At 44.0% G+C, this 15994-nt stretch overlaps 1 protein-coding gene across 5 annotated transcripts in view; it reads left to right on the forward strand.

The window, feature by feature from the left end:
- The window catches only part of DPY19L3 (dpy-19 like C-mannosyltransferase 3), a 70053-nt gene extending 59261 nt beyond the window's left edge, over positions 1 to 10792 (forward strand). For all 5 annotated transcript variants that reach the window (XM_026484268.4, XM_026484263.4, XM_048223744.2 and 2 more), the window contains 3 exons: positions 3026 to 3158; positions 5388 to 5546; positions 6946 to 10792. In XM_026484268.4, coding sequence (XP_026340053.1) covers positions 3026 to 3158; positions 5388 to 5546; positions 6946 to 7107 — 454 coding nt within the window. In that variant the 3' untranslated portion in view covers positions 7108 to 10792. The remainder of the gene's footprint in view (positions 1 to 3025; positions 3159 to 5387; positions 5547 to 6945) is intronic.
- Positions 10793 to 15994: the final 5202 nt, after the last annotated feature.

Below are 15994 nucleotides of genomic sequence, written 5' to 3' on the forward strand. Positions count from 1 at the left end.
GGGGCTCGATCCCAGAATCCTGGGATCAGGCCCTGAGCTGAAGGCAGACGCTGAACAACTGAGCCACCCAGGGACCCCTGTATTTTGCTACATTAAAATAAAACCCCGGACCTTAGTGAAAGACTCTGTTAACAGTCCAGGAGATTGTTGTGCCAACAGTTGAAACAGATCACATTACTTTTACACTTTCTGACTCTTTATTAATGAGGCCAAATGTTAAAACATGTCGCAAGTGAGTGCAGTTTATTTCATTTTTCCCTCAGTGCCTCTCGGCAGTCATGTGATACATCACCTTGCTCTGCCTGCGGCTGGCTGCTCTCCGGGGGACTGCACCTGCTGTGCGGGAGGGGACACTCAGGTGCTCTTAGAACACCCAAAGGAGAAGGGCAAGATTGGCCATGATTGGACCGTGTCTGGTGTGTTTTGTTTCCAGGATGGCTAAAGGCCCACAGAAAGCACTAGTAAATGCATGCTAGCCTAACTACTCTTATTCGGAGTTTGCCTGTTTGCCTGTAGCGGGAACTGAGTCTGGCTCTGTTCGATTATTAGCCAGTAAGCTTCTTGAAGCCGGGTTGTACGGTGTTTGCCAGCCCAGCACGTAGTAGGCCCTCAGTGCTATAGTTTGACTGAATAAAGAATAACTTTATAACTCCCCAGCAAGCAGTTCAGGACTTTGGACATTTTAAACCTTTGTGAACTGCGTAATTCATCGAAGTGGTATGATCAGAGTCCAGGAAGGGAGATGAAACCTTGGTCATGAGCCATGAATAGACAACAGTCATATTGTTATAAAATATATATACTAGAAACAGCTCTGTGCATCTCCCTGATGCTGACTCCTGTTCTAATTCAAAATGGTGATGCTAAGACCTGAAGATGTGCACAGACGTGATCAGCTCAGCTGCCGGATTTGTCATTTGTGTAGAAAGCCCAGTTGGGCACCCTCCAGGCGGTTAGACTGTAGAGACCAGGATAGCTCAGCCACGGTTAGCTCCCGCCTCTACCCCACGCTCTGCCAGATAGGGAGACCAGACTTCACTTCTGCATTCTACACCTGTTGAGCTCAGTGGCCCCAAAGACAGTCACTTTGGGGCATCATCTCATATGTGGCATTATTGCGTGATTTATTGCAGTGGAATGGCTTAAGCCAGTTAGGAGTGTTCAAAAGGAAAGAAGACTGGCTTGGAAAAACATTGGCATTTTCTTGAATTCTTATTTGTCCGTGCTTAACGCTTGTTGGTCATTCTGGCACGCTGTGATGAGGGCGGCCCAGTCCTGGGGCCCAGGCTCACTGTTCAACATGTGTCCGTTGAGTTAAACTAAGTATTTGTAAAACGTCCCACTAAGGAGCACTACACCTTCATGTGTTGTCACTGAAATCCTCGTGTCCCCCTGACCACATGGGGCACATGTCAAGAATTCCCTGTAAATTGCTGGTTCAAGGGGACAGAGCAAACATCTGTTTGTTCTTGTGCTCCTGGGTCTGCTCGTTGGAAGGCTCACAACCTACCGAGCAAGCCAAGCTCACTGAACACTGTTTTCCCCTGGGATCCACACCCTAGGCTTTGGCGTGAGTCGGTGGGGATGCAGGTTATGCGTCATCCCAGGTGCCCGTTGAGAAAGCTCCTTGAAATCCAAGGGAATGAGAGTATCATTGTTAGAAAATCCTGAGTTCTTCAGGTAAATTCTTCGTAAGTGTTGCAACTTGAACCGTAGGATGTCTTACCCATAGGCACCCTGAGGCCTTTGTGGGATGGCGTTCACACTGTAGTCTTAGCACTACGCTCAAGTGCATGGAACATCCTCGTGCCGTTTGGGAGTATGGCAGCGGCCACTCTTAGAAACGGGGCACCGGAATAAATTTCTGCTCTCACCTCCAAAACCGCTGAGAAGGACAGCCTGCTCTAGCTCTTTCTACAGAGCAGGTTGAGTTTTAATAATTTCAGTGAGACTGCTTCTCAACACTGCCTCCATCTGTTAACTCGCCCAGGCAGGCCAGGCTCCACTTGCTTAGCGCAGGACGGCGCGTGCGGCAGTGGTGCTCCCCGTGGTGCTCCCCGTGGGCCTCTGAGGAAGCGCCGCGGTGAGGAGTTGGTAGCAGGGCACGCCTGTTCTTCACGGTAAACTGACGCCTTGGCGATTCGCGAGGGACTCCCAGGTTCCCAAAAACGTGGAATTAAAATCAACTACTAAAATTCTTCTTGTCGGGGGGGGGGGGGGGAAGGAAGAATGCTCTGCTTGTAATCAGGGAGTCTTTCCTTCGACCTCCATCCTTGTCCCTCACACCCCACGGGGAGGCGGAGAATCGCAGCTCGGGGGCACGTGGAGAGCGAGGTCATGATTTAATAATATGAGAGCGCCCGTATTCCCCCACATTCCTTAGATCTTCATAATCAGGACCAAGGAAAGGAACATAGGAAATACTTGCGTTTCCACATCAGAAATGGTGTACATCCCCATACTGAGTAATAAATTACTTTTTCAGAATCCCCTGTGTTCTTTTGTTTTTATTCTTTTTTTTTTTCTGAAAAGTAATTTATCATAATATCTGTGATCTTTTTTTCTGGTTTTGAACAAAAACAAGTTGGAATTGACTCATGATCAGCTGCAATTTCTGGCTTTATAATTTGTTTTACTCTAGGCAGCCCTTCAGTTAAGTTTCATACAAAACGTGATGACAGTCTTCTAAGTTCTTTTTTGTCAGAATGTGCCCCTCTGGGGCAAGAGCAGGAGAGGATTATGGGATTTAGCCTGGAAAACTTCGAGCCAGGAGATACCCACATCCTAAGGCCATTCGTTTTAAGAGTAAACCCAGCAAAACAATGAGAAGTTTCCCAACCATTGTCAAAAACAGATAGAAGTTTCGTAAAGCAATTTGCGTGCAAGTCAAGCAGCCTCCTGCGTTTGTCCGAAGTCTCAGCCCTTCCTGACGCTGCCGGGTGATTCTGGGAGTGGGATATTGTCATCGTTGTTGTCTGAGGAGATCTTAGCCGTGAGGTTAATTCAGACTCTTGCGATCTTTCAGCTCTAACACTCCAAGGAAGGCGGTGTTCGCTGGGAGCATGCAGCTGCTGGCCGGAGTCAAGCTGTGCACAGGGAGGACCTTGACCAACCACCCGCACTACGAAGACAACAGCCTGAGGGAGCGGACCAAAGCGGTGAGGGCAAGTCGGGCCTCAGGGCCCTGGGGCTGGTGGCTGCGAGTCTAGACTTTGCCCTGCCCCACGTCCACTAGAGCCATCCATATCCGTTCCTCTTGGTTAGAAGAATCACAGAAGAGAAACAGCTTGAGATGTGCGGAAAAGAGCATTTGAGACCAAAGCTCTCAGCGTTTGAATAGGAGAGGGAAGGAAAAGGAATAGGGGCACACTGGCTGCTTATTTTATGAACTGGTGTGCGTGTGCGTGTACGTGTGTGTTAATTGGTAATACGGCCACATGGTTCAAGCTTAAGAATAAACAAAAGAGAACTTAGTGAAAAGTCTACATTCCAGCCCTCTGCCAGCTGCTGGCTCCCCTCACAGGAGGCAGATAGTGTTAGCAGTTTGTTGTATATCTCTCCACAGGGATTTTATGCGTGTACAGATGTGTGTACACACACGCGCGCACACTGTATTCATATTCTTTTCCCTCCCTTTTACGGGACAAGTCACATACCACATCTTGGTTTCTTTGGCACTCAACATAGTTTGCAGCTCCTTCCATATCAGTATATTAACAGCTTGCTTGTTCTTAAATCTACAAAAATTGTGTTATGCAGATGTAGCATATTTTATTTAACCCTTGGGGTTGTTTTCCTGTCTTTTGCAGCTATATAAATAATATTCCAAACGGTAAGCTTGCATACGCATCACTCCGCACATCCGATTCCTAGGGGTGGAAGCACTGGGGCAGAGAGCACGGGCGTTTGTAACAGAGCGTGACAGATCGTCCTAAGTCGCCCTCTGTACAGATGGTACTAGTTACGTTCCAGTCAGTGGCGCAGGGGGTACCTGTTTCCCTTAGTCCTCCCCAGCGGTGGCTTCAAACTTTTTAATGTTTTATATCAGTCATTTCTTAATCTTAATAGCTCAAAATTTGCTGAAAAGTCTTGTTTTGGCCTGAGATTTAACTAGCCTAAAAGCACATGGTTTTTTACTAAATCACCTGGATTTTATGAGAATATATGAACCTAGAGTCCTGCTAAAATGGGAATTTTTCAATTGGTGCAAGTGTTCGAGATCGTCCCAGGTTAGCTGGAGGAAGCAGGGAGGGTCCCTGGCTCTCCAGACCCAGAGTGCGGTGGAGAGGTGGCCTGTGTGGTGGGTCTGGGGGAGGGGGGGGGGCAGAAGCCACAGCAGGTGCACAAGGGGCTCCTCTGAGCACCATCGCCTCCAGGACCCTGCCCATGTGTGGGGACCGAGCTTTGTGCTCTCACAAAACTGATGTCGTGTAGGTTTGGGTGCCCTTCTGCAGTCGTGACCTTCAGGTCCTGGGAACACCGTGGGCGTGAGGCCCGCTGCTGGAGTGTGGCGAGGAGGGCCCCCCCAGCACCAGCAGCAGAAGCAGACCGCCTCCCCAGCGGGGCGCCCGTCTAGACGGGCACGTTGGCCCTCAGCGCCCCGTCTCTTCAGTCAGAGACCTCATTAGAAATCAGTGTGCAGGAGAGGAGTCGGCAGCCCTCTCCGCCACCCCCCCCACATTCACACATGCACACACACACACAAAAGACACGCAGCCTCTTCCTGACGCAAGTCACAGAGCACCCGGAGCTCACCGTCTGTCTTCACGTAAGGGATGCGGTGCTGGGGATGAGTGGGAAGGACGCGCCTCCCGCCGAGCCGCCGCTGGGTGCTGCGTGTTCTTGCTCCGGGACGGGTGACAGAGAAGTGTAGGGTCTCCTGCTGCTCCAGCAGGGGGCAGTCTGGCACCAAGGACCTCTGGCAGTCCTTCTCCGCAACTGCTGTTGTCAGAAGCTGGGGCTCCTTACAGGTATGCGCCATCATGCTGAATGGACGCTTTCGGCCCAAAGATCTTTTTAAAGGTAGAGAAGGAGTCTTATTTACTCCACCGTGTTGTTTACCTTGGGGAAGCAGCCTTAGAATTGGCACCTACCGATGAATAACTCCCAATGATACATTTTAAATCCATATCTATTTGGTGTCGAAATCCAAATGCGTTCAGCATGACTCACTCTTCCTTTTCTCCAGGCTGAGTAATTACAATATTCTTTTGGCAGTTTCCCTGCCACACTGCAGGCCTGCGGATGAGTGAGTGGCCCGCACAGGAAGAGGTGTCTAGGTCTTCGGCTCAAGCCCCGCGGGACGTTCCCGCATTAGACACCCCTCCACTAACTTCCTGGCAGTTGAGTGGTATTTTTCCCTGTCCCCCGTTTATCTCATTTTGCAGGTTTATCAGATATATGCAAAGAGGTCCCCGGAGGATGTGCACGCCCTCCTGAGGTCCTTTGGCGCTGACTACGTCATCCTGGAAGATAGCATCTGCTACGAGCGAAGGCACCAGCGGGGCTGCCGGCTGCGGGACCTGCTGGACATCGCCAACGGGCACGTAAGCCTGTCCCCTCGTCCCGGGCAGGGCTTCTGGAGGGGGGTCCACTCTGAACCTCTGTACGTTACAGAATGATGTTATGAACCAAGTACCTAGCTTCACTGCATTCCGTGGGACTCCTGGCTCTGGCACTTCAGGGCCAGGGGACAGATAATGGGGTTTTAGGCCCCAACTTCATGTCAAATAGAGCAGCTCTGTGTTTAGCTGATTTGTATCCTGAGACTCTGCATAGAATCCATTTTTTAAGGCTTTGCTGTTAAAATAAAAAACAAAACCTCGATCATTTAAAACCTACACTCTGAAGCATCGTTTTGGCCGGCACGTGAGTGTGACTGTGGCAGCAGGGCTCCCCTCCCAGTCACCGCTCCTGCCACTGTCCCCTTTGTCCACGGGCACAGTGCCACAAAGATGGCTTTCTGTGGCCCAGCATTCACTCCAGAGCAGAAGAACAAGCTATTTCTCCCTTCTCCTGAGGAAAATGTTCTTGAAGCTGTGCCAGGTCTCAGATTAGCTCAGCAGAAGATTTTCACCCTTTAAGAGGTGATGTGTGCTGTAATTATTTGGTATAAAAGCTGACAGTTTTAAAAATGAATGGGAAAAAATGATAAGCCTGGCCTAAATCTCAAAACAACAACAACAACAACTTGACTGTACAGAATTGGAGATCCAGAACGCCTACGGTCTACTGTCATGGCCGACTTCACGTCTGGTTACTGCAGGCACCGTGCTGTACGTTAGAGCCTCGGGACTCCCTCACCTCGTAACTGCAGGTTTGTCCTCTGACCAGCACAGACGTACGCCTTAACTTGATTGTGGTGATCGTTTCACCGTGTACGTGTGTATCAGATCATCGGGGTTTTATCCCTTAACTATATACAATTTGGTTTGTCAGTTATGCCTCAGTAAACCTGGGGGAAAGAGAACATAGATTCAAATTTTTGCCCAAGGAAAGTAGCTGTCTCTGACTATCTTGAAATCAGAGGAGATAACAGACGAAAGACATGCATTTAAATTTTGATTTGTGTGTAACTTTTTCTAACTAGGCCGTCTCATGAGTTGGAGGATTTGCTCGGTCATAGTCATTCTTCTCTGCACTTCATTTTTGTGAGAGGGCCAGTGTAGTACATTCCTAAGAACAAGGAGATCCGAGTTCTCCTAGCTTTGCCATTAAAGGTGGTCGTCGTGTGAAGCTCGGCCCCCTCCTCAGCCTTGATTTACACTTCGGAAGGGGAAGGGGTGGACCAGATGATCTTTAAGTAGCCACTGACATTGAAATAATACAATTTACATTCACCTAACATATCACTCTCAAAGAAACCCGACACCTATTCCTACTTCTCTTGTCTCCTATAAATATGGTTTTTCCCCCAAATTGTATTTGGTTTTGTTTTGGCTTTAGATGATGGATGGCCCAGGAGAGAATGATCCCGATTTGAAACTTGCAGGCCACCCTCGCTTCTGTGAAGAGATAAAGAAAAACCTGCCACCCTACACAGCATACTTCACTAGAGTGTTCCAGAACAAAACATTCCACGTTTACAAGCTCTCGAGAAACAAGTAACCAAGCTCTCTGTCCAGCCTCTATTTTTGATACGTGAAGGTCCAGCCTAATGAAACTCAACAGTAACATTTCATATGTCGTTCGGTAGCCTGTACCACAAAGCTGTGATATGAGTAAGTTGTAGAGATGTTTACACAAGCGTTACCGTCCTTGACAGTATCTCACACAAGCTTCTGTCTCTTCTATCTTGTTTCATTAATGTTTTTTAGCCTAAACGTTCTCAACTTTCCGGGACTGGTCTAGAATCTCGTTGGTGGGGCACACACTAAGTGGGCCACAGCAGCCTGAACAGCCGCACAGCGTGGTGGAGGTCCAGAGGCTGTTCAGCACTGAAATACTGTTCACGGACTTCAGACAGCTCTGGTGGAATCGAATGAAGGGGATGCATAATTAAATTCTTTAGTGTTATTTCATTAGTCAAGACCAATGGATGGCTTTTTAAAAAGCTCCTTATTGTCCTATTTCACTTAAAAATTTTATAATGTTTTCCAACTATCATGCTTTTAATATTTTTTTAAAAAATCATGTTAGGTCTTTATATATATCTAAAACTTTTCGTTGTGCCCTGTCTGAAATGTAAAGTGTAGCACTTCAGTATACGTGTCATGTGTCGTGTGTGTGTGTGTGTGTGTGTGTGTGTGTGTGTGTGTGTGTGTGTGACGTGTACGTGCATGCGGGTGCATGTTTTAATGCGGGATACAGAAAAGTGTGACAAATTTCTTATTGTAAGTCGTGAAAGGAGCAGGAATGTGATGTAGCCAAGCAGGTTTTGTTACTGTTTAGTGTTATTTTAAAATCTGTTGATACTATTCAGCCTATCTTGCAAGTAAGAAAATTTTTCTTCATTTCTTACTCATTTAAATTTACTGGGTTTGCGAAATTTTCTAAACTTTTTGTTTTTAGCCTTTCTATTTTTTACAGCCTAGAACCTTGCAAAGTCTGAATATTTTTAAAATGTTCTATCTTAACTAATTCACTAATACGATATTTTTGGCAGAGAGCATTTTCATACCAAATTTGATCTGTGGTCTCCAATCTTACTGTGAGGGCCTGGGTAGTGTTATTCTTTTTCTTACTAAAAGGTAACCAAGTGCCTCTAAGTCATGCTTATTTGTAAACAACAAAGAGGATTATGTATACCTGTTCAAAAATTTTTTGATAATTGCTTTTATAGTTAATTTCTAACGAGGGGGACATGTAAAAGTTGCTGATAAAAGCATATTGCACATTTAAGTAAATCAAGATGGTTAATGAAATTAACTTTCTCCCCTGTTCTTGCCAGTTGGAGGTGATGTAAAGGTTTCTCCTCGCGGTCGTACTGAAGTAAATTACCGTACGCATCAAGATAGATGTATCACATTTTCAAATTACTTCACGTTCAGTTACTACGTATTAAACAGTATTCAGAAAGAAATGTTACACTGTCATGTTGGACTCCAGGATACTCGGTTTTTTTATCAAAACTTATTTAAATAAAAAATCGACACTGGCTGGGTTACTAAATTATGCAGCTGAAACTCCTGAATTATGTCTTCCTTGTATCCTGTAATAAGGTTGGAGACCACTGCAGGTTGGGATAATACAATAATAAAACACTTTAATCAGTACTAAAACTTTAATTAAGCCAGTAGTGATGCATGCCTGGTGTGGCTGACAGCATGGGTCAGTACATCCTTCAGCGAGTGCCTTACTCTTAATTGAAACGAAGCACATGTAAGGTACGTGTTAGACCGTGTAGTTTCGTTTTTCAAGTCGTCTATTAACTTCCTGATAGATTTCGGTTTTATTTTAGCTATTTCTATATGCACTAATCTAAGCATTTGGGTATGTGGAGTCTCAGTATAAGAAACATGTACTTAAATTTGTATGCTTATCACCACCGCCTTGACGGCACACAGGAATCTTTTTCTCCTAGTGTAGGTGCCATTGTTGCCAAGACATCGAGTGTTGAGTCTTCAGTGAAAAATATAAAGTGCCAAAAAAAAAAAAATCTTGCAAGACAGAATCCATGCATATATTCTTTCCAAGACACTGTGACCATGTAGAGTAGACATTTTTCTTTTCTGATGACCACGTCTGTCAACAAATCATGTTAAACATTCTTAATGCTCATCAGTTTCTCTTTTATGACCTTCTCATCGGAGTCCCCAGGAACAAAGAGGAAGAGTGACTGACTCGTGGCCGTCTACCAAGCCAGAGCACGTCACCCGGGGCCTTCGCTCCCCGCCACACAGATCTCAGCGGCTGTGTTAATATTTGGTAATAGCCTCAGATTGTGGCTGTTTTTTTATGGGTAGAATAACCACTTGATTTTGCTTCAGAGTTAGCGTTCAGAGGACCGCTAAGTACAATAAGTGCTCTTAATGACCCTCCGCTTACGTGACTCGCCAGATCCCCGACAGTCTCCATCCCTCCTGTGAGCTGACTGACCAGGCCGCTCCCCGTGCCCCCTCCTGCCTGTGCTCCCCCTGTGCGCTCTGTGCCCCTGCCCAACTGCTCTGTGCCAGTTCTCCTCCTTGTTGTGAGGCCACAGTTCAACACACACCTAGGAAATAGGGGTGTAAAAAGCAAGGGTCATTTCTGTGAACATTAACTGGAATGTTCTGGTAAGGTTTGATGAAGGTTGAGTTGCTAACAAAAATTGCTTCTAAATAAATTAGGTGTGGTTGGGAAAATTCTAAATTATTGGGAAAACATAAAATTCAAGAAAATTTCTGAGCTTCAGTTGCTTTATAGATTTAAGTACTCACTCTGCCTTTAAAAATATCTAGACTGACCAGAGGTGTTAATATGTACCCGAACCATATTACTGTATGATTTATGCAAGCATAGAACTGGAATCGTTGAACCCTTATTGCAAAGGAAAGACCTTGGCTTCACAGCAGAAGATTAGCAAATGAGTGGACAATTATACATTTAAAGTTATGATTCCCCACTTAAATCTACTTACTTCATTAAATGGCTTCATTAAATGACTGATGCTGATCACAGTGGCTAATAGAGATTCTACTGCAGTTGAGAGGTTCCAGTCACTCTTTTATTACAGACTGAAGAAGTAGGGATCCGTTTCAGGTATATGAGCCATGAGCATAATTAGGTGTTATCTAGGCCGTCTGTTGTCCACTTAGAGATGATTTTCTTGAACTTTGTGAGGTCAGCTAGGGGTGTGGGTGTGGGTGTGCGTGCATGCGTGTGCGCGCGTGTGTGGGGTAGGGCAAGGACAGATGTAGAGGTTTCATCTGGTCTGCATCTTTACTTCACAAATTAGCTAAAAATGTTTATTCTGATCCCACGTGACTCATGTCTTTTTGTCTAAGATGTACCAATTTTAGCTCATCTTTTCCAAAACCTACCTGAGTTAACACAGAAATACTCCATTTTTAAAATTTCATTTAAACCTTGGAATTAATAGGAAGATATTAAAACGTGCTCAGATCATGTATCTTGGTTAATATGCTCCCAAATGCTTTATATATGACAACCTTTTGGCCCAGAAGAGAGTGCTTTTCTGTTGATGGAAAAAGACTTTTAAGATGAGAGTAGAGTGGCTTGCTTTCTTGTAGCAACTGGCAACTGGCTTTCTGTATTTAACATCCTCTGGGTAAAATCTTACAAAGAGCTTTTATAATTTGTTGTACTGAATTGTACGGAGATTATATACTAAATAAAGCTCTTTTAAAGTACACAAGATGAGTGTTTTTCCTTTCCTTGAAGGTCAGAAACCAAGGACCCAGCTATTGAAGTGTATTAAATATGTGCTACATAGAGTCTAGTCCTTAAAGATGGTTGTGCCAAGGTCTTGGCTGGACTTTTTAATGTCGAAGGAGTTTATTTTTTCATGGAATTTGGTTTGATAACTACTTACTTGTTTTACTTGAACCTCAGGGTTCTAGTTTGTATTTCTAAAGAGAAGGCTGCTATCAGCAGAATTTATCCTCAAAAAGGTAAATGCTGTTTATTTTCACCTTTGGAATTGTTTCTACTTGTTGATGAAATTTTCCATCTATAGTAATTCGGGGAAATAGGCGGTAGTCCATATTTTGGTAAGAGTTTATAGATAAGTGTGCTTGACTGTTACATTGTTCAAAGCAGATATTGAAATTCCAAACAGAAATAGACCAGTATGCTTCCAAATAGAAGAAACTGGCTGTGGGGTCTCGGATATTTTGTGCAGACTCTTGGAAGGCTCTTACACTCTGAAGTTATTGAGTACACTCTGCTAGAATGATCTGTAACACAGGAAGAGTTACAAAGAGTACAGATAAATGAGAGATTCAGGATAAGAATGAACTGAACAGGTAATGGTTTGGCTGACACCAGGCACGTAGAAGATGAAATGCTGTTTCTCTGCCCCTTTCAAAAGTGGTATCTGAAACTCATCTCAAACCTTTTCAGCTAATTTAAAACAAGTTTGCTTTATAGTATTGTTTTTTGAAGTGCAGATAATAGAACTATAGTGTAAAGAGAAATCAGTTTAGCAGGTTGCAACCAGCATCAGAAGACTGAGAGAAAGAAAGGGAGAGACGGGGAAGGGGACAGCGCAAATGGGGAAGGTAAGTACTGTTTTGTGCGGTAGTGGTTTGTTCCACACGTAGGCATCATTGAACTGAGGTGCCGTATAAACTGTATTTCTTAGTGTTTGAAAACCACACGCTTACAGCAGGGAGTATTCTGGGAGGAGGGCATCTTGAAATTGGCTCTGTCCTTGTCCCCCAGCTCTACTCTAGTAAAGCCCTTTGAACAATGATGATATTGAAGACTTATTACGTATTTTTAGATGTGATATAGACTTTTTTAAGTCCTTATCTTTTAGAATTTATACAGCCATACCTTAGAGATATTGTAGGTTGGGTTCCAGACCACCACAATAAAGCAAATATCGCAATGAAGTAAGTCAAATAAATTTGTTGGTTTCCTAATGTATATAAATGTTAAGTTTACATCATACTGTAGTCTGTTAAGTGTGCAGCAGCATTATGTCTAAAAAAATGTACATCTGAGCTTTCGGCAAGTCTTAATCACTGATCACAGATCATCATAAGAAATATAATAATGAGGGGCGCCTGGGTGGCTCAGTTGGATAAGCGTCTGCCTTCAGCTCAGGTCATGATCCCAGGGTCCTGGGCTCGAGCCCTGCATGGGGCTCCCTGCTCTGCCCTTCCCACCACTCATGCTCTCTCGCAAATAAATAAAATCTTTATATATATATTTATTTGAGAGAGAGCATGAGTGGCATGCTCTCTCTATATATAATGAAAAGTTTTAAATATTACAAGAATTATTAAAATGTGACATAGAGACACAAAGTGAGCAAATGCTGTTGGAGAAGTGGTGCCAAAAGAAATGCTCAATGTAGGGTTGCCACAAACCTTTCAATTTGTTAAAAAAAAAAAAAAAAAGCAATATCTGCAAAGCGCAATAAAATGAGATCTGCCTCTGCTCACATACTTGCAGATGGAATTATAATGACAGGGTTTACATCAAAATGACTTTGTGGGCACATGTAGGTGAAACAAGATTGAGTTGCTATGGTTTAAGCTAGTTTGGAATTTTTCATTGTGAAAAAGAAGTTAGAATCAACAAATCAGGAAACTAGAAAGATTAAAATTTAAAAGAACTGGACTCAATCAACTAGGGAAATAGTAGAAAGGACAAATCCCTAAAAGACTGGTGTTTTAAAGCTAGTTCTTTTTAAAAGACTAATGAAATAAACACCTGGTAAATCTGATTAAGAAAGGGCAAAAATACATGATCTAAGGATGTGAAAGAAGACATAATCCCAGAACCAGAACTGGTAAAAGAATTATATAAACTAACATATACAATTCTCTGGCAAATGATAAATTGGTAGCAGAATCAAATTACTTGTGGTTGCAGGAGGCCATTAGTTCCTAGAGGCCACTCTTCTCTCCACAAGGCCAGCAGGAGAGCATCTCTCCAGGAAGGTCCAATTCCTCTTTTAAGGCCTTTCACTTGAGTGAGTCAGGCCCCTCCATGATAATCTCCATTTTTATTAACTCAAAATCAACTGACCTGGGACCTGAATTACATCGTCCACAAAGTCCCTTCACCTTTGCCATATGGTGTAACATAATCATGGGAGTGACATCAATCATATGCACGGGGCCCACTCCCAAGAGGAGAGGATTATACAGTGCATGTTCACCAGGGGGTGGCAATTATACAGTGCATGTTCACCAGGGGGTGGCAATGTTGGGGGCCGTCTTAGGATCCTGCCAACCACAGGTTAAAAAGAAAACCAGGCTCTGGCCAAAACTAACTTATTTGGTAGCACTTAACCCAGGACTACAAACTTTAAGAGAAGGGAAGCACACAAGGAGAGTCCCAATCTCACCCTGCCTTTCTTCCTTAGAGTCTTCTAAAACATGGCGTAGGGAAATGGAGCTCAAGCAGTGGCAGTCTTACTGGAAGAAATGGGTTGGAATTCATAGCTGAGGTGGCTAGGATTTGGTAGGAGTTGGAGGGGCAGGGCACTAGAGAGGAGGGCGTTGCAGAAAGAGAAAACTGAGAAGCTCCCTTGGGGTCCTTGGCTAATTCCTAACCCGAACATGTGTATGGCTTAGCAGAGGACATCTGGTAAATGGCAGAGAGCCGAATAGAGACTTCAGAGGATACACAGTGCTGAGGAGACATTGCAGTTGTGGTCCAACCAGCAAGGAGAGATTATGGTGAACCTCCCTAGGCACTGAACTAACTGAGACACGAGAAAGGCTATACCTTATCCTAGGAGTAGAGGCTGTTATCCTAACTGCCTGTCCAAAGCAAATGTAAATCTGCTATGAAGGATGATAACCTAATCCATGGCCTCAAATTATCTCTGCATTTCCAAATATATGATGTATAGCACTCAATCAAAAAAAGACTGAAACAATTGAAATAGAAACAGCCACAGTCTAATCACATATTGGAGTTTAAAGCACAGACTTTAACTGTGCTTATTATATTTAAGAAATTAAATGACAAGATGGACAATTTAGGTGAACTGAAAACTATAAAAAAGAACAACATGGAAATACCAGAACTGAAAAGTGTAATAAATTAATTACTCAGTAATGGGTTAAATTGCAAAATAGACGCAACCAAAGAGAGAATCGATCAACTGGACAATAGGTTGGAAGAAGATATCCAGACTAAAACCTGGGAGAAAAGATGAAAAAGAAAAAAGCAGGAGATATTTCTTAGAACATGTCACTTTATCCTGGAAGTGTAACTCAAGTCCCACAAGTGAAGGAAAGACAATGGACCTATATGACTTTGGGCAAGCTACTTATCCTCTTAGCTTCGGTTTCTTGTTTTGTAAATAGAAGTGCAAAAATTATGGGGTCATTGAGGGGATTTTTTGTTAAAGATTATTTACTTATTTGACAGAGAGCTAGAGAGCGTAAGTAGGCAGAGTAGCAGGCAGAGGGAGAAAGAGAAGCAGGCTCTCCGCTGAGCAGGGAGCCCGATGCAGGGCTTGATCCCAGGACCCTGGGATCATGACCTGGGCCAAAGGCAGATGCTTAACTGACTGAGCCACCCAGGCGCCCCCATTGAGGAGATTAAATGAAAGAACATTTAAAACACTAGGCCCAGTACTTTGCACACAGTAAGTACAGTCGGTGGAAGCCTTAGGATATTATCATCATCGTTATCAATCATCAAAATTAGAACGTCAAAGAGAAAAGTCTGAAGAACAAAGTTATATGAGTCAGACAGATACTAAAGAGCCCTTAGTAATTTTATGTGAACTATTCTTGCTGTAGAAAAGAGCTTTAAAAAAAGGGAGGGGGGCGCCTGGGTAGCGCAGTCGTTAAGCGTCTGCCTGCCTTCTGCTCAGGGCGTGATCCCGGCATTCCAGGATTGAGTCCCACGTTGGGCTCCTCCGCTGGGAGCCTGCTTCTTCCTCTCCCACTCCCCCTGCTGTGTTCCCTCTCGCTGGCTGTCTCTCTGTCACATAAATAAATAAAATCTTAAAAAAAAAACAAAACTGTACGGGCTTAGAAGATTAACGAGAGCAGTTTGCAAGGAAACCAGCTTCTTAGTAATCTTTCAGTATATATTTACATCACAAGGAGAGGTGTGTCTGTATCTCTGTATGTATATATATGTATATGGGAGAGGGAAAAAAAAGTCATGGACTAAGTCTAAGAAAGGCTGTTGATTGCGTGTTTTTTGGAAGACGTTATCACTGGTGAAGATAAATGTCAAAGCTTTGCCAAGATGAACATATAGAGAAAATAGAAGTGATTGTGTATGGATCTGCTTAAGAGAGAGAAAAGAGTGAAAGAACATGATTTCGGGACTAGCACAGTACTTAGAGCAGCAGTGTGCTAATTAGGGCTCATACATTTAATGAAACTATTAGCATTTTCTCCTGCGAGAAAAGGTAGATTTTCTTCCCCAGGAAATGACACCTGTAAACAATTATCTCTCTTATCGTTGCTATTAAGATAATTTACATAAGTTGTGCTCATTTAGATTGACTGCCATTAATTATTTTTTTACGACACCTGGTCTCACACTCGATTCTCCCTGGCTAGGGAAGTACTTTGGGATTATTGATAATTAATGATGTAGTACAAATAGACAAGACCATTATTAGGGGAACTACTATCCAGTTATTTTGCTCTGTCTTGGCGGGCAGGGTTTTTGTCTCTTTAATGCAATGTTTCAGACTCTGAGTATCTGGGGGCGTGTGGGTGGCTCAGTTGGTTAAGCATCCAACTCTTGATTTTGGCTCAGGTCATGATCTCGGGGTCGTGAGATTGAGTCCTGTGTCGGGCCCCACACTCAGTGGGGGAGTCTGCTTAAGATTCTCTCAAATAAGGGGTGCCTGGGTGGCACAGTCATTAAGCGTCTGCCTTCGGCTCAGGGCGTGATCCCG

This window comes from Ursus arctos, unplaced genomic scaffold (genome assembly GCF_023065955.2).
Source record: "Ursus arctos isolate Adak ecotype North America unplaced genomic scaffold, UrsArc2.0 scaffold_19, whole genome shotgun sequence".
In the NCBI taxonomy this organism is placed as follows: Eukaryota; Metazoa; Chordata; class Mammalia; order Carnivora; family Ursidae; genus Ursus; species Ursus arctos.